This window comes from Corvus kubaryi, unplaced genomic scaffold (genome assembly GCF_017639235.1).
Source record: "Corvus kubaryi isolate FWS band 111438036 unplaced genomic scaffold, C.kubaryi_AGA036_p1.0 37265, whole genome shotgun sequence".
Taxonomy (NCBI): Eukaryota; Metazoa; Chordata; class Aves; order Passeriformes; family Corvidae; genus Corvus; species Corvus kubaryi.
In genome coordinates, this window is record NW_024581080.1 from 3,016,834 (window position 1) to 3,042,045 (window position 25,212).

At 48.1% G+C, this 25,212-nt stretch overlaps 1 protein-coding gene across 1 annotated transcript; it reads left to right on the top strand.

Moving 5' to 3' along the window:
• Positions 1–1,121: 1,121 nt before the first annotated feature.
• Positions 1,122–24,870, top strand: LOC121663074 (disintegrin and metalloproteinase domain-containing protein 9-like). Its single transcript, XM_042024932.1, has 22 exons — positions 1,122–1,306; positions 7,771–7,868; positions 8,187–8,251; positions 9,302–9,380; positions 10,931–11,007; positions 11,740–11,929; positions 12,684–12,749; positions 13,185–13,256; positions 13,799–13,968; positions 15,116–15,197; positions 15,955–16,088; positions 16,300–16,471; positions 16,589–16,681; positions 16,895–17,090; positions 17,599–17,704; positions 18,136–18,319; positions 18,955–19,035; positions 19,518–19,623; positions 20,639–20,777; positions 21,252–21,354; positions 21,940–22,067; positions 22,787–24,870. Exons 1-22 carry the CDS (start codon positions 1,201–1,203, stop codon positions 22,899–22,901), a joined length of 2,562 nt encoding a protein of 853 aa, XP_041880866.1. The 5' UTR covers positions 1,122–1,200; the 3' UTR covers positions 22,902–24,870.
• Positions 24,871–25,212: the final 342 nt, after the last annotated feature.

Genomic DNA, 25,212 nt, shown 5'->3' on the forward strand with positions numbered 1-25,212 from the left:
CAGTGGTGGCGTGTCTGGAGCCTAGAGGTGTGTTTACAGTCCCTTGTATCGCAGGGCTGCAGTAGTGGTGCTGAGTGACAGGAGAAGCCAAAGGACATGGATGTGGCTCTTGTTTGAACCCGGGAATCTCATGCCCCTCAGGCAGGAACCACAGGATGATTCATGTTTTCATCATTTGTACAGTGCACAGAGGTATCTGTATGTGATCCATGCTATTATCATAATCCATAAGGAGCCTTCTGTATCTTGAGTAATGCCCAAGCACTGACTGGGCATTCCCAAGCTCTTTATTCTCTGACTCAAGAGCTGTGTGCAGCTTCTGTAGGGGATGGAGATGGATTCCTTCAATATTGTGTTTGTCTGGGCTCTTTTAGGCTGCATATTGTGCTACCTTGCCATTACTTGCTTGTAATGTGATGGGTCTGTCATGTGTTTGTTCCTGATTTTTCTGGAGGATGAGACAGAGCTCCAAAGATGCCCTGACAGGTTGTCCATGGGCCACTAGTGGAGCAGGGCAATATGCCTGGTGCTTGTAGCGGGGGACAAAGCCTGTGACGCCTTCTCATTCTGGGGAGTTTCCTGTGCTCACCTGTACCTGTGGTATTGCCCAGCCAGGGGCTGACATGATGAGTTCTCATGTGCTTCCAACATATTATGAAAAGGTTCTTCCCCAGGGTGGTGGGGCACTGAACAGGCTCCCGAGGGAAAGATCACAGCCCCAAGGCTACCAGAGCTCCAGGAGGGTTTGGACAACGCTCCCAGGGATGCACAGGGTGGGATTGTTGGGGTGTCTGTGCAGGGCCGGGAGCTGGCCTCGATGACCCCCGTGGGCCCTTTCCAGCTCAGGATGTTCTATGATTCTTTGCTTCCAATGTGGAGTGCAGTTTTTTGGCAAGAAAGGCCAGCAGAGCCGTGGTGGCCGCAGTCTGCGCTGACACCAGCTCCCCTTGTGGGCGTTTCCTTCGGGACCCCATCGCTTTTGGTACCTGGTAGCTTTTAGTCCAAAAAAGCACTGGAAAGGTTGAGGGTCTTCCCGCCCCGTCCGGGTGTCCCTGGGGCGGTGCCGCTGCCCACGGTCCGTGCCGGGCCCGGGGCGGGCGGGCGGACGGCTCCGCCCCGGGGCGGTGCAGCGCAGGCCCCGGCCCGGCTCCATAAGGCCGCGGGGCCGCCGGCCGGACCCAGCGCCCCACGGGAGGGGTGATGTGGGCAGGGATTGTCATGGCCCGGGCCTGGAGCTGCCTCTGCCGCTTCCTCATCTTCCTCATCTTCCTCCTGCCGCCGCCGGCCGCGCCCGGGCCGCCCGCGGGTGAGTGCGCGGGGCCGGGCCGGGCCTGCCGCCCGCACCCCCCTCGGCCCCTAATTCCCTTTCCCGGACAGCGCCGTTCCCCCTTCCCCTTCCCCTCCGGAGGGTCGGGCCCTCCCTTGTCACCCCTCCCCAGGACCATCTGGGGAGGGTCTGGCAGCCGCTTCCCCTCCCCTGCCCTCGAAGCGTGGCAGGTGGGGCAGAGACCGCCCTGTAGCTTGGCCAGAGCGGCAGGTCCTGCCCGCTGTCCCCGTAAGCCCCGCGGTGGCTCCGAGGGCAGGGGGCGGTGGTCCCCGGGGGTCGCCGGTGGCAGCAGGAGGGTCTGTGGGTGGCAGCCCCACCTGTGCCCTGCCCAGCATCGTCTGTGCCGACGTGCTCCTGGTCAGGGGTGCTGCGGAGGGCCCGGCGGGACAGCGGGGTCCTTTCTCTGGACCCTGGAACTCCAGACGAGGAGGTGATCCCGGTAGTGACCTCGGGCCCCCGCACACCTGCCCGAGTTCCCCGGTGTCCCGTGAGCACTGTCTCTGCTCCTCAGTCCTCCCGTGTCAGGTACGGCCGTGCGCTCGCCGGGAGCTCTGCCAGGCTCTCACGGAGCAGGAGGCAAAGCACCCTGGCAAAGCCCGCAGAGACGCAGGGCTGCCCTGTCAGTGCAGGTGGCCTCGGCCATCGAGGAGCTCGGGTACCTGAGCCGGGCGTGGGGCAGGACCGCGCAGCCTGCTGTCCCCAGGGAGGTAGGGCAGGACTCAGTGCCATCGTTCTGCGTGGCTTTTAAGGAGTTGGTCCTGTGCTGTCCTTAGGGACTGTTTATGAATTGAGATGGTTCTGTTTATGGACTCTTATGGCTCTGGTTCAAGGCTATACATACATGGCAGAAATGTCTCCTCTGTCATTGTTTCCCCCTCCTGACACGTGCACTGTGTAAAACTTTTGTGTTTGTCACTACTGCATGTTTTTATAGTCAGGTCTTCCCAGCTGAGGAATATGCAACTTGATACTGGTGCTTCATGCTGAGGACAGTGCTTATGTGGTGTGTGTCTCTCCCTGAGGGATTCTGTGCTGGAATCTCTTCCTCTCACTTGCTTTGTCGTTGCTGGAGGGTGTGTGAGCTGTGTGAGGTGAAAGCCGACTTTGAGAGGTGGCTGGTGGTGGATGTAGCACAGCAAGTTGGGAGCTCTGCCTGGAGGCCAAGGAGTGAAGTCTGAAATTATGCATCTCTGAGGTATCAGGTGCTTGTGCTTCCAGTGGAGTGGTTGGTGTTTTGAGGAATAAAATTTTAGTTCCTGCCTGTAGGAAATAAACACTGGTGCTAGTTCCTGATGGTGGATGGTGGTGTTCCTCTCTGCCTTTGGAAGTCTCTGTCCCAGCTCTTAATGCCAAACCTGCCATGAAATAGAATGCACCTTCTTGGCCTGAGGTATGAGCATGAAGGAGAGGGTAGAAACCTCCAACTTTTGGGTTATAATGTAAGCACTTTTGACACACATAGGGACGTAAGGCAGAAGTGGAGTGTTACCAGAAGCCATTAATTGAAAATTCCTGAATGACCATAATCACGTGGTGATGTGTAGCCTTGAGGGGTTTTTTTGTGTGGCTTTTCCTCTCCTGCTTGTGTCCATAGGAGCCTTCAAGGTTTGACTGTATGAATTCAGAAAAATTCACAGGCAGAGACTGTTTTGTGCTACTTCATCTCTTTCTAGATACTTGGTGTCATACACATACCAGGATGTTCCAGCCAGGCTTGGCCACAATTCTTGAAGTGTCTAAATGCTTGGGTTTAAATTTCTGGGGAGATAGGGTGTTTGGTTGAAATAATTCTTTTGTTCAGATCACAGAAAACACAGCACTACCTCACCCATATTGCAACAAATCTGGGACAGTCATTCAGCAAAGAGGGGGTTTGTGGTTATTTCCTCCATGTGGAAAGGAAAGAGAGGAAAGGCAAAGAAAGGAAAGTGTAGCAAACGTTGCCTCTTGTAGTGCCTTGCTTTTGGAAAAAGGAAGTTTGAACCATGACTTTGGAAATTCTACATGTCTTGATCGTTATTATTTCTCAAGCTAAAATTAAAAAAAAGATAAGAATGTGCATTTCACAGTTCCCTTTGGTGGCCAAATGTAAAGCCAGCGATGTCTCCAAAGAGAAGGTTCCCACGGACTCAGCTGGGTAAGCAGAGCTGACCTTCACAGCTGGTAAGATGGGGAGGAAGTGAGTGGGCTCGGCGTGCTCAGCTCTGTCTGTGGGCACGCTGTCATGTATGGAAAGAAGGGCCTCCAGGGCCAATGACCCACAGGAAGGGTGTCCTGGTGAGATTGCTCGTCTTGCTCCAGAGGACAGCACAGCTTTACCCTGCTTCTCCTTGTGAGAAGGTGCCGAGGTGCAGAGGATGTTGTGACAGTGCCAGTGGACACGCATGACAGTCCTTTTTGTGGAACAAGGGGAGCTGTTGTCTTGCAGACAAATTAGGCTTTAGGAAGGGCAGAAGGAATGGGGAGAGTCTAGACAGGAAACACTTACAGCACAGGTCTGGATTTCAGCAAGGGGGAGTAAGAATTTTCTAGGAAATATTTCTGTGGAAGAGCTCCGTAACCTGATCAACGTCCAACATCCCTGGTGAAATACTGAAAAAAACTTCATGAACTGTTCTGGCCAGGTTTAATGTTATGCAAATATTCCAGGTGAGCAATACATCGAGTAGATGAATTTGCTTCCCTTGCCATGATGGTTGGTCATCTCTTCCTGCCTTCTAAAGGGCACCAGCACAGCAGGAGACCCAGCAGGTCTGAAGACTGAGAGCAGGGGAGGGAGAGATGGAAAGAAAAGTCCCAAGGAGTGGTGCCCTGTAGAACAGCTGGCCAGATGTTCCCAGGTGTTTTGAAGATGAAGCACCACTGAGGCACTTTTTAGCCTTTGGGCTATGGGAGGAGCTGAAACTGCTGGCTCCACAGAAAACATTCCTACATTTAGCAGAAGACTTGTTATCTTTGTGTTGTGTATAAACCTCTAAACATTTTTAAGTGGACTTGGATAATATTTGCATAGTGAAAGTGAAGGAGGTTTTTGCTTGCAGTAGTCCAAAGAGTAAATCCTACTAACAACTGTAACCTTAGTGCAAAAGTTAAGCACACCAAAAAAATGCTTTTCCTGGTGTGTCATTGCTTGGAGAAATCCACCAGCAGTGGTGGTTTTGTTGTTTTGAAGGACATAGGTAAGCAAGCCAGGTCATGGAAGTTTCTCCTCAGACACTGCTTGGCAAACTCCTGTATGATTCTGAAAATAGGATATGGAGAATGCAGATTGAGCTGGCAGTTGGTACCTCCCAGTCAGATGGGATTCAGGCTCCTTAAAGACAGGGATAACAATCCCAATGTTCTGAGCACTAGAGAAGTATCTGTCAGAAAGAAGGCTTTGAAAGGATGGTGCAAAGTGTTCTTCTGGGGTGGAAATAATTGTCTGTACTAGTATGAAAGGGTGAAAAATGGGGAACAGGAGCATGTTGGCAGGGAAGGAAATAAGTGTAAGAGTAAGTTAAATGACAAGTGAATCAGACACGTGCTGTCTGTTCTGAAGGTGAGATTAAGCTGTGGAGATCCATAAACACACAAAGCACGTGTGCCTTGGGATGCATGAGGCCTCACTGGGCTGTTGTGTCCTGTTCCAGGTGCTTCTGTGGGATAGGTCTGTCTCTGACTGGAGAGGGCAGCCACAACAGCCCGATATGAACAGGCAGAGGTGTAAGGAAATTCTGAATATTGATGTTTCTTAGTTGCAGGAAAGAAGAGGGATGTGTGACAGCACACTGGAAATCTAAAGATTTGGAGGCAGAGAGAAGGGAGTGAATGGTTCACGTCCTTTGGGGGTCAGAGGTACAGCTTGAAGCACATGAGCTGATCTGTTGAAGATCGGGGATGCTCGGTGGAGATGCTCCATGTGGCACTGGTCCTTCCCAGGTCCCTGATGGGCTGGATGGCTGTGTAATGCTTTTGGCATTTCTGGTGAGCAATCCCCTGCCAAAGTGTGGAATGACTGGTGCAGCTGACCTCAGCTATTAATTGTAATCAATTGATGATAACAACAGTTAACTTAATGAGTTTTGGTATTAGCTGCTGACACCTGCTCACATGCTGATGAATTCATTTTTATGAAAATAGCTTGTTTTGTGGTGTAATAGGCCACAGTCTGAACTTCCTCTTTTTAGTTTTTTTTTTCTTCTGTTGAAGAGTGTATCTTTTGACCTTCCTTTGCTAGGCTTGGGAAGGAGTCACAGCTCAGGAAGGATGATAATTGAGGGGAAGTGTGAGTGTAGGTGGATGTAGCTGTGTGCTGTGATTCTGTAACTGAGCCAATGACCCATGGGCATGCCAAGGTCTAGCAAGACAGGGGATGCAGTTTGACCTTTGCTGAATACAGATCTTACCTGTCAGGCACCCCCAGAACACTTTCCTGAGCACCCCCAGATCTTCCCCCAGTGTCTGGAGAGCCGTTATGGCTGTGATGTGTTCCAATGGTTTTCAAGCTCCCACATGCCACGGAGCATGCATGGAATTCCTATGGTGGATTTGGGGTGGGGAGGGGAAGGTGATTCACATCTTCCTAGTTGTCTCCAATGCTTGGTAATTAATGGCAGCCTTTAATGAGATGAGATAAATATGGTCATGGATGCAATTGCATTTTTCTGTTCAGAAACAAAATCTCAGTCCGGAAATGGGTCATCAGCATGTGTCATGTTCTCAGCAGTGACGTGGTACAGCTCCAACAGCTGCCTTGGCCAGTGGCAGAAAGCACCTGAGGACTAAAAGTCCTGTAACTTGCTGAAAAATTGATTGCAAACTGTACCTGGCCTTTTTAGGGGGAAAATGTGGGAGCAGGGTTGGCTTTCTGCTTGGCTGCACTTGTCTCTTTGGTTGGTTTTTTGTTGAAATACTCTGTGCCCTCTTTGAGGGTTGCTGGTGGTATGTGAAATGCTGCACAGGGCACACGGCATGGAACAGGTAAAGAGTGGGAAGGAGAGCAGAAAGTGGGGAGAGAAATGTTGGAGCATTCAGAAAGTTGAAAATTGGCCTTTTAGTGCTGTTGCTCTAAGAGGATCCTCTTGGAGTTGTACTCTTCCCAGAAATCCCTCCCAGTTCTGCTTTGTGTGATGATTCACTTATTTGTCTTCTGCTTCCAAGCTGCTCTTGAGCAAATGAGTTGTATTCCAAGCACTGCAAAGGTCGGCTGTGTGCTGCTGTTTGTGTAACCTGTGCCTCGAGAGCCTCCAGAACCTGGCCCAAGTGTCCCATCCCCACTACTACGGGCATGTGGGAATGGCAGTGGGGAAGGAGCAAGTGCTGAGCAGTGACCTGCAGGAGCTCGGAGCTGGGTATGAGTGTGTGGTTGGAAATGACAAATGTAGAGAAGTGATTCTTGCAGTATGTGCTTTTGGTGCGCTCTGAGGGGCTGGTTTTAGCTGGATGCAGCATCTCAGTCCCATTTGAGAGATTTTGGAGGATCTTGGACACCAAACACTTGCTCACCTGCCCCAGATGTGGTGATGATTTCTGGAGACAGACAGTGAGGATAACTGCTCCCTTCCCCCTACCTTTGTTGGGAGGCTCAGACTCCTCTGATGAGCTCATTGTTTCCCTTGCCATGAGCCAGGAAAACCATTTCTCTGGATACTGCCTGTGATCCAGGTTGACCAACCTCCTGCGTCCTGGGTGAGCGGCTCCGAGCCAGGCACCAGCAGATGCCACCGCTGATGGGAGAAGTAATTTGCATGCACAATTTATTGTTGTTTACACAGTTAATATAAAGCAGTTGCTTGCAAAAACTGATGAAGGGAGCTTGGACCGTGGACTTGTTAGGTTCAAGGGATCTGTCTGATGTTGCATAGGCAAATAATAAATAAAGGGATCTGTGACAGCTGCTTTGTTGCAGGGACTTGTCTCACCTCAGTTGTTTTGCTGAGGCCCTTGAGGGCTCTCTAAGAGCATAATGAACAGTAGCACCAGCCTCAGGTCAGGAGTTTGGCTGTGCTGCGCAGGGCAAGGGTGAGAGGCTGAGCTGTGCCATGGGGAAGAGCAGGAGCTGCTGGGGCTCCTTGAGAGAGGCTGCACGGGGCAGTTCTGCAGCTTTGCAGCACAGGATACCTGGTTTCACACTGGGTGTCCTTGAGCGAGTTCTTGCTGTGCTGACCTGCTTTAAATGCTGATTCCTGCTGATGAAGAGCAGTGGTGTATGAGATGGGTATTGGTAAGACAGTGATTGGAAAGTGAAGATTTCAGTTGGAAGCTTTCTGGACAAATTGGTGTCTTCTCTGCTGTTTGTGTTGTTTTCTCTGGCCCCTTGCAAGGCAATCAAAGTGTGCTTTGCTCTGAGGTTTGCTCTGTGCTCTTCTGCGTGTGGACTCTTCCTGAAGTGTTTTCTTCCTTGTGCCTTATCCTCTTGATTGCTTTGTTCCTTTACCCAGTGTTTCTGTTCTGCTTTCCAGGTTTCCAGGAGATTTCCCTGCTCACTTCCTACGAAGTTGTAACTCCACAGAGATTGGGAAGAGAACGGCGAGAGGCTTCCAACAGCTCCTCAATACAGGTACTGGGCACTTGCCTGCCCCAAGGCTGGGGAGGTGCTGGCTCACTGTAAATGTTCAGTAAAAAATCTGTGCTGTCCTCTTCTGGCTCTGACTCATAACTTTTCTGTGGAAGTTTTAGAAGGAAGGAATAAGAAAACCACAGTTCTATTTTGAAACCATTTCTTTCACGTGACTTTTCCCCAGTCACACAGGTAGGGATGCTAGGTTCTGGCAACAGGGACAATTATAAAATAAATTTCAGGCTCATCCGCCTTTCTTGGTTTCAAAGAATGTTTTATTCATTAACATGAGTAAAATGCACTTTTCTTTATATTCAGGACAAGGTGTCATATGCTGTTGAGATTGAGGGAAAAGAATACACGATTCATCTAGAAAAGAACAAGTAAGTAATGAATTTCTTTGAATTATTAGATTATTCAAACTGTTGTGTCCAGATGACAAGCTGGCAGATAGCACATGAATTTTGAATCCTGGGCTTCTGTGTGGAAAGTTCAGGTACATCCCAGCTCTGCAAAATGGGAAGAGATTGAGTCTTAGTGTCCTGGCCATCAGCCAGAGATGTTTTTCGATTCCTGCAGCCCTGGGGAACCCCCTTCAGAGCAGGAAGCTGCAGATTACCCTGAAGAGACCCAGGGAATCTACGACTCTTTCCATTCACAGCTAAAAATAAACAAGCTGAGCTGTATTTCAAGTAAATATTTTCACTTTTGTCTGGATTTTATTTATTGTTTTAGTTTTGTGGTTTTTCCTGTCTCAGTAGCACAAGGATGCTAATAAATGAGGAAACTCACTTTCTATCCAAGGTCTGAATACGGAGAGCTCACAGCTGATATAGATGCTGTCTGTCTGGAGTTGAAGGGCCACTTGCAGCACCAGCACGTGGTCATTTACTGGGCTGCTGCTGCTCCAAACTGCCGTTGTGATAGAGACAACTCTGCAAGCCCTTGGGAAGCTCCAGCTGCCGCTTTCCAAGGCCCTGACCCTCAGAAACATGGGAATTTAGCTGCACCACATCAATGGAATTACCAGGATGGTGCAGCAGTCTTAGTTGTGGGAGACTTTCCCAATGCACTTCCTCCCTTATCTGGGGAAGAGAAGGCATGTGCAACAGATTGAGGGCTAGATTTTTTTTTTTCCTGTTTGGAAACAGGCTTTTCGCACAATTTAGTGGGTTTTGCTGCTTTTCCTGTCTCTGAGGTGAGGTGGTTGGTTTGAACATTAGCAGTTCTACCATTCTGGTCTCTTGAATTTTGCTGTGAAAATATACAATTTCTTTGTTAGTTTTGAAGGGTTTTCCTTTTTAATGTTTCCTTATTTAATTGCAATTTACCTATTTGTCACGCTTCTGATTAGGACCATCTTACTGTTCTGCTCCAATGTCACAGTCATTTCGTGAAATTCCTCTTGTATTCCTTCTCCCCTTTCATTGCAGAGAACTGCTGCCCAAAGATTTCACAGTTTATACCTATAACAAGGAGGGAAAGTTGCAACTGGAATATCCAGATGTCCAGGTAGGATTTCTTTCTATTCATACCCTCACTGAAGGTGACTGGAACGCTGAGCATCTGTGGGATGAGGGAGTTGGGATTACAAAAGGATAGTTGTATTTTCTACTGGGCCACCTTCAGAACCAACCGCCCTCTTCCTGGAGAGAATCCTTAATTTTGGATGAGGATCTAACCTGTAAGAGACCTGTAGTTTCTGATGTGGGGCTGGTTGCTGTCTCATTGAAAGCTGCTCTTCTCTAAAAGGCAGTGCTGCCGTCCGCTGTTGGTATCTCATTGTTGGAGTGGTCCTGTCCTTGTCTCACAGCCCAGTGCGGGGCTGATGTCGCTTCTGGCCTCTGCTGCCTTCCTCCAAGGGCTGGAGCCCGCAGGGCAGCGCTGGCTGCTCCGGGGACTGAACAGGCAGCTTTGTTTTTGCTTTTACACACAATGAGCTTCCAGATTGGTCCTTGAGCCACAGTGAACTGTCAGCCACTGGCCCGTCCGTTCAGCAGGGCTGGCTGTTAGGAGCTAACAACTTCTGAGGATGGGCAGGCGGTCTGTTAGTGCTGGCATTGGGGACCTGCTGGACAGGATGGATGACATCAAGTCTGAAGGACCTTTGAGAGGGATGTGATCTGTGTAGTGTTGGGGTTATTCCACGGAAAGCAAGTTTGCAGCCCTCTTTCTGTACAAGCAGGCTGCCTGACATGTTGCCTTTAAAAATGTAGAATTAAAAGCAAGTTGTGTGATACAAAATGCATGAGTGCTTTTCTAATGGCTTCACTCTTAAGGATCAGTGTTGTTCCTTTGAAAGGGGAAGTATTAGTCATACATGATTCATAGGATCTTGTTCTTGAAAATAGAGCACCTGAGTCAAATGACTATTTTGCTTCCCAGTTAAAAGGGATTGGTTAGAGGAAAAATGCTTTTTCTGCATTTTTTTCTGACGGGAAAAATGCTTTTTCTGCATGAGGTCACAGAAGTCACACTGGCCCTGAAGGATTAGCACATCCCCTCCTTTCTTTCTGCATTCCTTGCTGAGCAACAGATGATAGAATATGTATTATAGACCCCTATATCAATGTCCAAAAAACCTATGCCAGAGAAAATAGAGTGTATTTGCCCCATGCTACCCCTTGTCTATTTTCCAAAATACGTATATACAGAGTACACAGTGGAAATACTCCATCTGTCAGGGCTGATGAGGGCTGCATTGTGCAGCCAGAAAGCTCTGGCAGCGCAGCACTGGCTGGCGTGGACAGCAGGTGTTGTCCCTCCTCCTGCTACAGAGAGGTGACAGACAAGCCAGAACTTTTTGCCAGAAGACTGAAGAGTAATTTGACCCAACTTTGTAGGGAGGGGCTGGCCTTGAAATATTTGAGGCAGGGTGGAGGACAGAACAGGAGAGGGATAGCCTAGGTCAAGTTAAGAAACCCAGCTGTGGTAAACTTGACTTAATACATTCTGTGTTCTTGAGTTGTAATCACTGCTGGTCAGTGGCAGATCAGAGATTGCCCTGGGTGTGCAGGAATGCCTGAAACATGTATGTAATGCACCCTTGTTTTCCCATCCAGGATCACTGCCATTATCAGGGATACGTGGAGGGGACCCTGGATTCCCTGGTGGCTGTCAGCACTTGCTCAGGGCTCAGGTAGCACAACTCCTCCTTTGTGTCCCGGCTGTCCCACTGGGGCTGCTGAACCCGAAACCCAATTCTGCTGTTTTTAACTGTGCCTCAGCCAGTCAGGGAGTCACTGGCTGCACTGAGCTGCCTTGCTGCTGTTGTCCTGTGCCATCTTTTATTCAAGGAGTTCATGGATATTTGAAGTACCATCAAATAAGTTATTAATGCAGTTTGTTATCAGAGTACAGTAAGTTGGTTTTGGCATACATTTGGCTTATTTTCTAACTTGCAGAGATGGTCATGGCAGCTGTACCTAGTGCAGAAATGGAAAGTTGAACACTAGTCTCCAAATTTCACAAAATTTGCCCTAAACCTTGTGCACCTCAAGTCTGATGGAATTTTTTCTGCTTTGGGCTAATTGCCCTATATTCTGTTCCACTGATTTTTTTTTTTGCAGGGTTGTGCCAGGCACCAGGGTGGCAATAGTGTATTTGAACTAAAGCATTTCTGCTTAAGACCTGTGATGTAATTCCTGGGGCATTGCAGAGCCTTACAGAAGTATTTAATTTACTGCATTTGTAAGGCCCTACTCAGTGAAAGGCTATTGCCAGGCCTGAAGTGGTGTGCTGCTTCACAGGAGCTGAAGTATAGGCAGGCTTTGGTTATCCAAGAATAACTGTTCCTTTGTTTAGCTGTAAAAATTGTGGGTACTGTCCTCTGTGCTTAGTGCTGGATTTCTCACACACTGCCATATTTTAGGGGTTTGGTGACAATAGGGAACGTCACCTATGGGATTGAGCCCATGGATTCCTCTTCCGGCTCTAAACACATTTTATATCGACTGGAGAACGTGAAGAAAGAGCCCACAACGTGTGGAGTAACCGCTGAAGGCCAGGAAGGGGAACATGCAGAGGGAAATCTCCATCCCAGTATGACCCAGCTGCTGCGGGTAAGTCCTCCCCGGTCCCACATAATGGAGTTTGTGAGTTCATTTAAGAGTATGGAAGCAGCTTATCAGATTTCCTGGGACTTAGCACATACCTAAAGGTTTATGATTTGGGGGTTTCTGCACTACTGGAAAACTCAGTTCCTTCTGCAAAAGCAGCCAGAGTTTTCTCCTGCTTCTGCACATGGCAGTGAGGATGGGGCAGCTGGCTGGAATATTCCTAGGCTTTTTTTGGTGACTTTTAAGGGCAGGAACGTGACCCTCATGGAGATGCTTGTTAACAAAGTGCTGCATCAGGAGCCAGGAGAATATTGTTGTGTTTATTCCATCCTCCTCACCATCACAGTAGCAGTTTGGTTTGAAGGTCCCCCTTGTCCTTCAAGGACTGCCTGTACAGGAACAAGACTGAAATGAAAGCAGGAGAATGAAGTGTTGTGTTTCGCTTAAAGATCATTGGTATTTGCTTGTAGAATCTTTCTGCTCCTTTATAAAAGTGTGTATTGACTTTCCAAAGCAACCTGGGCACAGGTCCCTTGCTTTTGAAACAAGGGAAATCTTTGTGCAGCTGAATTTTAGTGTAAAACACAGAGGCTGTCATTGCATTGGATTACACTGCTTGGGTTTGGCACTGTGTGCTTTGGGTGTGACTCAAACCACTGGTGGCATCAAGTGAAATCTGACAATGTCATGAGGGGTTTTTGTTAACACTTGAATTAATTAATCTGAAGTTGTCTAAAACCTTTTTTTTTTTCCCCAGAGGAAGAGGGCGGTCCTGCACCAGACAAGATACGTGGAGCTGTTCATAGTTGTGGATAAAGAAAAGGTGGGAGTTGTGTGTGGCTTTCCCCTTTTTTCCCCCCCCCCCCCCTCAGGAGAGGGCCTGGAAAGCCCTCAGGCTTCATTACTCCCAAAAAGGATTCTTGAAAAACACTCGACACTTTACCCAAGTTGTGCAAATATGCTACCCTAGAAGTGGATAAAACATGTGCTATGCAGTCCTCCTCAGAAAAGGAGTAAGCCATCAGACAGGGAGAGGTTCTGTCAGCAAGGAATCTCCTAGTGTAAGGAAAGCACACAGTAAAAACTGCCTTTGCTGTTGTCTTTGGAATATTGAGCTGCTGAGCAATAGCAGCGAAGATGTTGTTTCTTGGTTAGCATCTTCTGGGAGGTTTGGAGCCAGGCAAAAATGTTCTGTTCCTTTTGCTAAGTGTTGTCTTTATCTCTTCTCTTTGTGATACTAAGTTTCTTTGTCTTGTAGTTTGAAGATTTTGGGAAGAGTGAAACAGAAGTAAGAGAACACATGGTGCAGCTGGCAAACTTCCTTGACAGTGTGAGTAGGAGGGATGCTGTGTGCTGCAGCCCTGCTGCCTTTTGTAAATGTCCACCTTGGGGTCTCTTCTGGTATCACTTTGGGGAATGCATCACCATGGAAGCTTTTCCACCTCTAAATTCATCTGCACTTATCCACCTTGAGAATTAGTTTAGGGAACTTTTCCAACCAGTGCTACATCCAGTGAGTGACAGGACAGATGGTTGCAATTATTGCAATTCTTTTTTCTGTGTAAAGATTAGAGAAAAAGTATAACTCTACTATTTCACATGATACTTGTCAGAATTGAGATTTCTTTTTATCTCTGTTTTGTATGGTCTTACAATGTAGCCAGTGTGGCATTTAAGCATTGATCCTGTAGCTGATGAAGGTCTAAATCACAGAGAAAATCCATTCTGATGGTTCTGGTTGTGTACTAGCTGTGAAAAAAGAGTCAAACCTGCACAGAAAAGATGGATACTTGCAGTAAGATCTATAACACCAGGACACTTGTTTTTGTCTGAAGATATTTATTAATATTTCTCCTCTTTTGTTCTCCCCAGATGTATGTTATGTTGAACATCCGCATCGTGCTGGTTGGTTTGGAGATCTGGAAGCATGAAAACATCATCAGCACAGATGGTGGGGCTGGGGATGTGCTGGCGAATTTTGTGCAGTGGCGAGAGAAAAACCTCGTTTTGCGGCGGAGACACGACAGTGCCCAGTTTGTCCTGTGAGTAGCAGCTCCTTCCCTTCGACCCCAAGAAGCTTATTCTGTTCCTGCCCAGCTGTAGTGCCAGAAGCAGCTGCTGTATTTCAGAGAGTCCTAGGCACTCTGCTGCGGTTTATGTCTTGTGAAAACATTCTGGGTCAAGTTAAGCATTTTTAAGAAGGTTTCTGTGCTCTTTAATTTCAGTGTCCTCTGACAGATGTATTGCTAAATAACACTTTTTTTTCCTCATCCCACGATGTTCTACGTTGTATGGTATAAAGCTTCGGCTCAGATAGTCCTTTGTCACATTGTAACAGGTTGGGCTTGTGATCCAAGGGGATCCAAGGGCCTTTTCCACTTGAAAATGAGCACAAGCCTGTTGCAGAATGTTGCATTTTAGTGGAGACAAAGTTGTTTCTGCAGTTGGCTTCCAGAAGCTGGTGACCTGGTTTGAGTTTGCCATGGGATGTTAATCTGTCTGGCCCTGCTCCCTCAAGCAAGCCCAGAGGTTCCTGAGCTGTTCCCTGCCCCATTCCAGTGCCCCAGTGCACTTCCTGCTCCTGCAGATAGTGCAGGCCCAAAGCAGGGAAAGGGCAGAGGTGCGAGCACAGCAAAGTCTGCCCTCCCCTTCCTCTGGGAGCTGGGAGCCTCCTCTCCCAGCACAGCAGCATGCAGGTGATGGAGGCAAATGTCTGAGGAAATACTAATTTTAGAAGTTCTTTTATGTGCAGTAAAATGTGGTATATTTTGCTGTGGCACTTAACCTCTAAGAACAAAATAGAGAGCAATGAGAAGGAAGTTGAAAAAGGAAGAATCCATGGAGTTGTTCATACCAGAAAGGCAGATGACAGCCAATTAAACCAAATGATTTTAAGGGTGGACCATTGAGCTCTTTATATGCAGAGGGATGATATGGAAGAGGCTGACTTTGTCTGTAAACGCTTGTCTTAAATTAACAGAATAAAGGCATCTTGAGCAGAAAGCAAAAGCTTAACTGGTGCATTTGTGCCTGCAATCAGTAGCAGTGCTCCTGGTAGTGCTCCTGTGTCAGCCTTGGAAAGCTGGAGCAGCAGGATTTGTGCCCCACAGGCAGGAGTGGTGTGCTGATATGGGCTCTGTGTGTCTGTACAGACAGATGATGGCCTCTCGTTTCTCTCCATGACTGTAGGAAGAAGGGTTTTGGTGGCACAGCTGGAATGGCCTATGTGGGAACAGTGTGCTCCAAGAGCCATGCAGGAGGCATTAACGTGGTGAGATTTCTTTAGTGATCTCTGAATGTCATTGAGATCAGAGTTTGCACTCTGGAAGTCTTCCTGGAAGCACAGAGTCTTTCTTAACAAAGCTGAAGTATCTTAGTGGGGCTCTTATGTTGTCCCCAACAGTTTCTGACACTTCCAGGATATCTGGATCACAACTTCTCTGTAGTCTTCTGCTCAGCTTCCCCTCTGCTCAGTGTGCAGCACTCATGCAAAAGGATTTCTCAGAATTTCTTTGTGTCATTTTAAGCATCTCTGCCTCAAAAGTTTGTGGGAGCTTTGGGTGTTCTCAAATCTGTTCTGTACTGGCTGACCTGCAGCTGTGACCTCCCTGAGCAGTGCTGCTTCACTGCATGTTTTATATGGAATTGCAGAGCCTTAATGACCCAAGCTGCTGGTCTCAGATAACCGGCAATCCCAGAAATCTGGTTTCTTTGGACCAGTGACAGAAGTGCTGGAATTTGTGCATTTCAGGAGAACTGGGCTGGTGTGGAGAGTTCTAGTTTTTGTGTTAATGTTGCAGCTGCTCTGGAAAGTGGAGGTCGTTGGGTAGTGTCCCAGAGAGGTTTCTCTGAGGGCTCTTATTGCTAAGCAAATTCCACACACTTGGTTGGAAATCTGGCACTGTTGATCTGAGAATCCTGATAATGTAGAGACAGAATGGCAAAAGTGTCTCCTTGGCACATAAGTAAACACTGACTTTGTCAATATAAGCTCTCTTCTGACTGCCTTCTGTGTCGCTTCTGTGCAGTTCGGAAGGATCAGTATCCAGATGTTTGCATCCATCATGGCTCACGAGCTCGGCCATAACCTGGGGATGAACCATGATGATGAACGAGTCTGTCACTGTGGGGCAAGCAGCTGCATTATGAGCTCTGGAGCATCGTAAGTAGCTGACCAAGGGGATGAAAAGAAGGCTCAAAATGCCCTATCCATGTGCTTTGTTTTTATGGATTACTTTCACCTTCAAATTCCCCTTGCAAAGAGTCATGTTATGCTTGTAATGGGGAAAGCAAACGTTTCCTTTGTTCTGCAAACACAGGGAATGCTGGTGGGTTGGCTTAGTGTAAAGCTCAGCCCATTTTCTCCACTGCAGGGGATCGAGGAACTTCAGCAGTTGCAGTGCAGAAGACTTTGAGAAGCTGACACTCAACAAAGGTGGGAGCTGCCTGCTCAACGTTCCAAAGCCTGATGAGACCTACAGCATCCCGTACTGCGGGAACAAGCTGGTGGATGCTGGGGAGGAGTGTGACTGTGGCTCACCAAAGGTTCGTAGCTGTGTGTTTTCCCAGTGCTGCCAGGGCAGCCTCGTGCCCCTCACTCAGAGGGGACTGTATGTGACAGAGGGGGAGATCTTGTGACATTCACAGCACTTCTGTCCTCAGGAGTGTGAAAGCGATCCGTGCTGCGAGACAGGAACTTGCAGGCTCCGAGCCAGTGCTGAATGTGCTTATGGTGACTGCTGCAAAAACTGCCAGGTAGGAGACTTCGGTGTCGTTTGGAAGTTGAGAAAAGGAGAGCATTGGCTTAGTCAGTGCATCTGTGAGAGTGAGTTGTCCTGCATGCCCACAGCCCCACGAGGGCTTCAGATCAGTCCCTTGTTTGGAGCATATATTGGGCCAGGTGCAGTGTCTGTCTCTGCTGGGAGGTTCCTGCTTTCTGATGCAGTTTTCCCTCCCCTCTCTCTTCAGCTCCTTCCTGGAGGCACTGAGTGTCGGGCAAGTACCAACGAGTGTGACCTCCCGGAGTACTGCAATGGCACATCACAGTTCTGCCAGCCGGACTTCACCGTGCAGAATGGGCACCCCTGCCACAACCAGGAGGCCTATTGCTACAACGGCGTGTGCCAGTACCACGACGCACAGTGCCAGGATATCTTTGGCTCCAGTAAGGAAGGGCACAGTGTTACAATCTTTCTAAGAGATGTAACTAAAGAATACACTAAGTTCATTTAATATACTTATTTGCTTTTCTGTGACAAAGACCAGCTGGCTTTGGCAGAGGACTTGAAGCAGTGGTGGTAATGGCTTAGCATAATGGTCATGCATTCTTCCTGTGTTACACTTAGTGCTGTGCTGGGGATTTAAGTAATAATTTTGTTGCACTTATCATTTTTGGTACAGTGGGGTTTTTGCTGTATAGGGCTGTAAAAAAATATCAAATGCTAGAACTGACTCAGGTTAAGTAACTGTTTTTCTCCGTTTTTAAACTTGGAACCTTGTAATTCTGACGCTGTAACCTCTTTAGTGTTTTGATCAAGTTCCTAAGCTTGCTGCTGCATGGCAAATACTTGGTGTAGCAGGGTAGTTGCTCTGGGTACAGGAGATACTGTGTGAGATGTTTCTGTGCCTGGGTAACGTGGCTCCTCTCTCTGGGGATGGGCTGTTGTTTGCAGAAGCCAAAGCAGCCCCCAGCAGTTGCTTTACTGAAGTGAATTCCAAGGGGGACAGATTTGGCAACTGTGGTTTCCATGGCCATGACTACAAGAAATGTTCCAGCTGGTGAGTTGAGCCCAGTGCATTGGGAAGTTCTGAAGTGTATCATTGGGGATCTGTATTTGGGTGCTGTAGTGTCAGTTTGGGATGATGTAGCAGGGGCACAGGGAAGGGATGCAGGGCTGTGGTGAGGAGAGCGTGTTCCACATCTCCCATCAAGGATTGTGCTTTTCCTAAGTGTTCACATATGGGAAGATGACAAGCAAATCATCATGTTTTCCTTAATGTAGAGATTCCAACAGCTTATAGAAAGAAGGGATAAACTTCTCTTGCAGCACTGGAATGAAGCCCAGTTCAGTTTTATTTGTCGAGTTGCCTCAATTTTGTTTTCAAGTAGTATCATCCAGTAGAAAGGAAAGATCGTATCAAACACATGGTAGTCTCCTCCTCAGAATAAATTCAAGTGTCACTACAGTGTTCCTATGTTGCTGTTGTAGGAATGCCATGTGTGGGAAGCTGCAGTGTGAAAATGTGAAAGCCATGCCTGTGTTTGGAATCAAGCCTGCTATTATCCAAACTCCCATCAAAGGCTCTCTATGCTGGGGGGTGGATTTCCAGCTGGGCTCTGATGTCCCGGACCCAGGGATGGTGAATGAAGGCACCAAGTGTGGTAATGGAAAGGTAATTAAAAAATGATATCCTAATGTAATAATTCGGGGTATTCATGGGAATAAAATTTTCAGCTGCATTGTTTCATGAATAGTTATGACCATTATTTTTTGATGCCTGTAGTTAATGTAAAAGTAAAGGACTCCATTGGTTCCCCCCACAGGCCAGTACTGCACTGCATGTGCATCAAACATTTAATGGGCCTTTCATTTGTAGGTGAAGCGAAAGAAATTGAGTTTGTTGAGAGCCAGAATCTTTGCTTTGTGAATGAGCAGGAGGAGCCAGGCCCACACAAATGCCTTGAAGACAACTTTCAGTTAAAATCCAACTAAACTAAAGAGTGCAGAGGCTTAGCCCTAGCGGAGGAATGTGCATTCCACATGTCCTTACTGGGCACAATTTAATTGCTGTTCCTTTACATTCAGACTGGAGACAAAAGGCTCCAGTGCCAGCTCAGCCCCATGCTGAGAGGCCTTTTGTGGAACAGAGTTTCTGCAGAGTTTGGAATGATCAGTGAGAGTGTGTGAGGCTTTGTGGCAGGAAGCACAGCATGGCTGTGGAGCCCCGAGCTAGGAGCAGGGATCTGGGGAGGCAAGGGGGCACTGAAATGCCATCATCCCTCATCTGTGTGCATCTCTGTTCCCCAGATCTGCAGGCACTTCCAGTGTGTGAGTGCCTCTGTCCTGAACTATGACTGTGACGTGGAGAAGCAGTGCCATGGGCATGGGGTAAGCAGGGAAGAGAGGCAGCAAGTTTTGAAGTGGTGATTAGTAGCTTTATTTTTCTGTTTTGTTGAACTGTAAAGCACTCTATAAAATGCCTCTAGACAAGAGGACCTGTAGTAGTGTCAAAAAAATCTTTAACAAAACTCTCTGCCAGGCAAGAATTCCCAGTTCCAGTATTACTAATGAAATTTGACTCTGCATCTCACAAAGAAAAAAAAAAAAAACCAAAAAAACAAGCAAAGCCATGGTGTGTAAGCCGTTGGGATAGCTAATCCTTGGAAGCTCTTCCTGAACAATGCTGTGTGTGCCCAGTCATGTGAAATCTTGGGATGCCTGGCCAAGGACTGTTTGGAATTGATTTGGGAGTTACTGGGTAGAGTTCTCCAGGCTGAGCAATACGAGGGACAGAACAGGTCGTGGCTGCTGCACGCAGATTTAAATGCATAGAGATGGAAGTTACTGAGTATTTGTGTTTTGGAATACAGGTGTGCAACAACAACAGGAACTGCCACTGTGAAGCAGGATGGGCCCCCCCTTACTGTGACTCCAAAGGCTACGGGGGCAGTGTGGACAGTGGCCCTCCCTACAACGGCAAGTGGCTGTGAGGGCTGGGGCTGGGTGTGCCAGAGCAGCCAATGTGTTGGTGAACTTTGGGGGATGGCTCTGCACGAGGTTTCACTGGCAAAGAATTCTTGCAGAGGTTTTCTGCTCAAGGTGTTGCCCTTCTCTCGGGATGCTGGGGTAGGGATCTGTAAGGATCTGGACTGGTTTAGTTCAGGTGATTTCTGCTACCTTGGAGCAAAGATCCTCTTGGACTTCTCTGTGTCCCGGCTGGGAAGGGGAGCCCCAGTGAAGGGAAGCATGATTTCTGCATGCCAGAAAGCAAACTGACAGAGCTGGGGTGCTTGCTTTGCTCACTGAGGGTTTGAAGGTGAAATAGGAAGCCAGAGCCAAGCTCTAGTTTGGAGAAAACTTAATGCTGTGTCCATGTGGAGTATACAAAGATGGGATTGGTGTAACTTCTGTAGGCTGCAAGAATGATCTTTTCATAAGCTGGTGTGGGTTTGGGAAAGCTAGGCACTGTGATGCAGTAACAGGCTGGAGGAACACATTGGAGCTTGGGCAGATCCCTCAAATCATCAGACAAAAAATGGAAAGGCTGTTTTCGTACAGCCTGCAGGGGAGAAATTGCTGCATATAAAAATGTCAAGATTAAGAACCCAAGTTTTTTGTCTACAGCAAACAGTGATTGGAGAAGAGGGAGATTTAATACCAGACCAAAAGGCAGAAGCTCTGTTGTCCTCTCTTGTAAGAGCTTTAGTAATGAAGCATTATAGTAATGAAAAATGAGGATTGATCTCCTAATTTAATGTGCTGCTGCAGCCCAGGGTATCATGATAGGTACGGCTCTAAAAGATAAACAAAACAGAAAGGATCTATTTGGGCATATATCTTGCAGTCTTACTGGATTCTTTTGGGGTTTTTTTCTATGAAAAATGGAAAACAGTTATAGAACCATTCCTACCAAATATTCGCCGCTATTATGAGTCAGATGGTGGTAACACCATGTAAAACTTATTTCTTCTCCGTGGTTTTGTCCCCTCAGACAAAGACACCTCGCTGCGCAACGGGCTGCTGGTGTTCTTTTTTCTGGTCCTCCCACTCCTCGTAGCTGCTGCTCTGGCCTTTGCAAAGAGAGACAGGCTGAAGCGATGCTTCAGGAGGCTGATGTCCCGCTGCCATTCGTGAGTGCCTTCTCCTTTCTGCCTTCTCCTCTGCCCTTTGAACAGTCCATGGATGTTTGTTTACACGAGCCAGTGCCAAAGTGTGGAGACATATCTCAGTCCCAGGATGTCAGGTAAAGGCCCCTGCATCCAGTGGCACATGTAGCTTGCCTCTGGCAATGACAGAAAAGATAAATTCATCCCAAATCAAGAGAGCAGAGAATTTTCTCTTTACTGTTACGTTTGTTCTTGTGCATTTGTGATAGGGGTTTATATTTTTGGGTCTCATCTATTTATAGAAGGGCAAAGGGAAGCTGCCAGAGTCCTGAACAGAAAAGGGTTGTTGTTTATTAGATTTGTGGTAAATATTATCTTTCTCACACTTGATATGTGCTAAGATAGTATAAATCCAGCTGTCAAGTTCACAGTGCCTGGGTTCATGGCCTGCACAGTCTGGGTTACGTGCTCACACAGTCCATATCCATTGGATTTCAGGTCACTTCAGTCACCTCCTCCCCGGCCAGACACCGAACCCAGGGACTACCAGCAGAGAGGCTTCTCCCGTGGCATGCCTTATGCTCCAAGAGCTGTACCCATGGTAGGAATCACGTACTTTCCTTTAGCCTGTTTGTTACTCTCAAGTAAAGAGATGAAGGCAGTTTATATAATTTTTGCTCTATTAAAAGCTTCAAAGTTACTTCTTCATTTCTCAAAATTGTGTTTCTCCTTGATGAAAAGCAGGGAGAATATTTGTTTCCTAAGGGTTGTGTGGGAGGCTCCTCAGTTTCCCAGTTTAAGCTTTGGCCCAGGCTGTGCTTGCCTTGACAAGCAGTTTACCTGCTTTTTCCTCATGACAGAGCACCCACCCCACATGAGAAGGGTGTCTGCCAGCTCCCCAGCCCCTCTCCTTGTCAGAGCAGTTGTCCTCTGAAAGCCACAGCCACCCAGAGCACACTCCCAGAGCAAACCAAGTGCTGTTGTGATTAGCCCTTAGGTGTTTTTCAAAATCCAGCACTTCCCAGACTGCTGTTGCTTCTTCCTACTGAGTTTCTCAGAGGAAAGAACAACTCTGACATTGCCAGGCTGGTTTGCAAGTGGTCTTGAATGCCACTTGTTCAGTGACGCAAATACTTGGATTCCTTCTGTGCAATTTGTGAACATTCTCTTTGTATTTTCTTTCTAGGATATGCATCCAAATACCTTTCCTGTCCCGGCTTACCCAGTTAACCAACACCCTCAGCAGGCTTTCCACCAGCCCTACTACTCCCCGCCGCAGTACCCGGTGCAGCAGCCACACAGGGCGCCCAGCAGGTCAGTGGAGTTACTGTAAATGCCCCTTGGCAGTGGCACTGATGGGTTTTCTTGTCCTGTCCTTCACTGCCGGGAGCCCTGGGGTGTTCCATCACGTGTTGTGTGCAAGCAGGGCTGACTTTTCACTGGCAGAAGTTTCTCCTTCACTTCACCCTGAAAGGCAGCGCATTCATCCTGCGCTGTCATGGCTGTGTGGTGATGAACGAGGCTCACAGCACTGCTGTGGGGGAAGATTAGCCCAGCAGGTGGATGAAAGGCCTGTTAAAATAGTCAGTTTAAAAGCAAATTACTCAAAAATCTGTCATTTTGCTGATTTGTGAATGTTATGGCCAAGTGCAAAACCATTTCTCTTAACTTTGAACAGAAAGTTTTCCTTTATTTTTCATCTTTTTAATCGTGCTTGTACAATGCAATCGTGTGCCATGGCACACACAGACCCAGGAAGTGCCAGGTACTGAGTGGGAGCACCCCAATGTAGCTCATGTTGGTGGGGCACTTGGGCGGGGGGATCTTTAAAGGATTTTGGGAGAAAAGGTGAGTTTTAACAAATGGAGGTTCCCTGAGAATTTCAGGCAGTTTAAGGCCCAGTGTGCCCGTGGCATGTTCCAAACGAGTGTGGGAGCAGTGGTGTGGTGGCTGGGGATGCTGGCAGTGGGCGTGGGAGGGCTGTGGGTGGTGGGTGCTGCAGGACTGACCGCGCCTCCTCTGTCCCCTTGCAGGCCCCCGCCCCCGCAGCAGAAGGTTGTACCTCAGGGACTGCCGCCACCACAGCAGAAGTGTTTACCTCAGGGACAGTATTTCCCTTCCCGACCGGCACCTTTGCCTCCCAAATAGCTTTTGGCTTCCTCCGGGGCCTTCACATGAGCTGACCTGTTCACTGCGACGGCTGAAATTGCAGTTCCCCTTCTGGCATCCCGCGGCAGTGCCCTCCCTGCTGCAGCCTGGGACAGGGCAAGCGAGAGATCCAAGCCAGGAATGTAGAACTTTACACTAAATAAATACCTCGACCAAAGCTCCAGGGACTGAAACACCCAGCCCCTTCCTCGCTCTGTCCAGGCTTTGCTGCTGCAGCCAGGCTGGCAGCAGGAGTGCAGCAGCCTGCAGGGAAATAATCCTGAAGTCCAGCACGTGGATTTGGGCTTCCCCATTTCTGCCATGAGCCCTGGTAAGGAAATTGTCCAATTTGTTGTTGTCTCTCTGACTGTGAGCAATTGGAGTAACCTGTTTGCAAATCGAGGAGATCCGGTCAGTTAATTTACAGTTACTCTGCATGGACTGGAAAGTGTTTCCTGTGTACACCTCGATGGCATAAATGGAGTGAGGTCTCAGAGGACTTTTTCAGAGGAAGAGAGAGATTTTAAACATGTTTATGCATGTATATTATGTTTATAGATGCATAATAATGCACTTAAATTCTTAACTCCATGCTGACTGACACTAAGCTGTGCTATAGGAGCACTGAGTTTAATGCTTTTTAATTAGAGTGGCTAAATGAGACTCCTGTACTAATTCCCACTAATACATGGATGGGCAGTGGCCATAAAGGTACGAGAAGACATGGCCATATTCTGGTTTTAAAAAATGGGGTGCTGTTAGGTTTTGATTCAAGTCTAAAGACAGAGCAGCAGTCCCTGCAGAACACTGGGGTGCGGGAAGTGTCTCTGCCTGGACCACCAGAGCTTCTCTGAGCGCTTTAAATGGGAACCTGGTGACTGATGCACCCCTTCTTTTAATACCCAAACCTTTGTAGTGTCAGTCAGGATGCCTCTGGGCTACTGTGTATCAGACTAGACTGCCCTCTGCTCCCACACCATGAGCTAGACTGGATTTTGGAGCTCCTCCTGAGCAGAGGTGCTCAGCATCCACTGTGCTAGGAGAGGGAGCTGTGGATCCTGATCCCGTGATGCCATGGGTAGAAGCTGGATGTCATGGTCACAAGTAGGAATCTATTGCACAACTTGCTAAAAGTGAGGTTCTATTGCACAAACTTGCTAAAAGTGAGGGAAGTGCTGAAGAGAGTGCTGGGCTGTTTTACTCTGTGCTCGCCACAAGCACAGCTCGATCTGTAAAATCCCCCTAATATTGCCAAAAAATAATCTTTTCCTCTGTATATACATACATAAATATATATATAGTGTGTGCAGTAATAAAATACTTGAACTCCTGTGGTTTCCCATAAACTTAGACTAAGATTTATAACACAATTAAAATCTGTAAAATGTCACCTAGAATTTTACCAACTGTACTGGTGGGGGTCTCCTTTTTGTTCCAAGATAATCAATTACTTCCTAATGTTGCTGTGTCCTGCTCTGCCTGCCTGTCTGTCTGTTACAATGAGCTCTGCAGCTGGATGCAGCCCATCTCCAGCCCTGGTCAGAGGGTGGGGAGAGAGGAGGGGATCCAGGGAGTGAAGTCATCCAGAGAGATGTACTTAGCTGTGTGTGACACGCTGTGTGTGTGAACTAAACTATGCTGAAAATGGTGCCTTTACAAGACAAAGAGTTTTTGTACTCCCAGCGTGCACATTGGAATAGCCACAGTTGCGGAGGGCAGGGACGTGTGGTTTTAGAAGCTATCCCAGGGACAGGAAATAGCTCCAGTTTTTGGTGTCAAATACTGAAGATGACTACTGACTTTCTTTTGTAAAGGATACCTGTCCCTGGGCAGGTCTGGAGCTGGCGCGGCCGTGGTCGACACCCACGTTCACCTTCGCAGCCGGCCCCACGCTGGTCTCTGGCCAAAGGGCTGTTCCCAACCCCTTTGTACAGACCCAACAAGCAATAAAGATGCCAGTTTTGTACAAGTCTCTGCCTCAGCCTCTGCTTTAGGGGAGGGAGGGGCTGGTGCCGGTGGGGCTGTTACCTGTGGGGCCGTTACTGGTGGGCTGTGGGGCCGTTACTGGTGGGGCTGTTACCAGCCAGCCATGGGGCCACTTTGTGCAATGCCACCGCTGCTGCTCCTGCTGCTCCTGGAGCTGCTGCATGAGGCTGGACAGGGTCCCCCTGAGCCCCCCACCCGCCAGGACTGGGCTCAGCCATGGGGGTCTCTGTCCCCTGTGAGTGGGCAGGTTTGGTCCCAGGTCACAATCCCGCAGCAGCTGGGGATGAACGCAACAGGAGCAGCGGGGCTGAAGCAGGCACGGTGC

Excerpts from the sequence above, each read along its gene's own strand:
- LOC121663074 (XM_042024932.1), top strand. The coding sequence starts at position 1,201 with ATGTGGGCAGGGATTGTCATGGCCCGGGCCTGGAGCTGCCTCTGCCGC. Across the intron at positions 13,257-13,798 it reads TGGCAAACTTCCTTGACAGT|ATGTATGTTATGTTGAACAT; the intron begins GTGAGTAGGAGG and ends TGTTCTCCCCAG. Across the intron at positions 16,682-16,894 it reads ACTGCTGCAAAAACTGCCAG|CTCCTTCCTGGAGGCACTGA; the intron begins GTAGGAGACTTC and ends CTCTCTCTTCAG.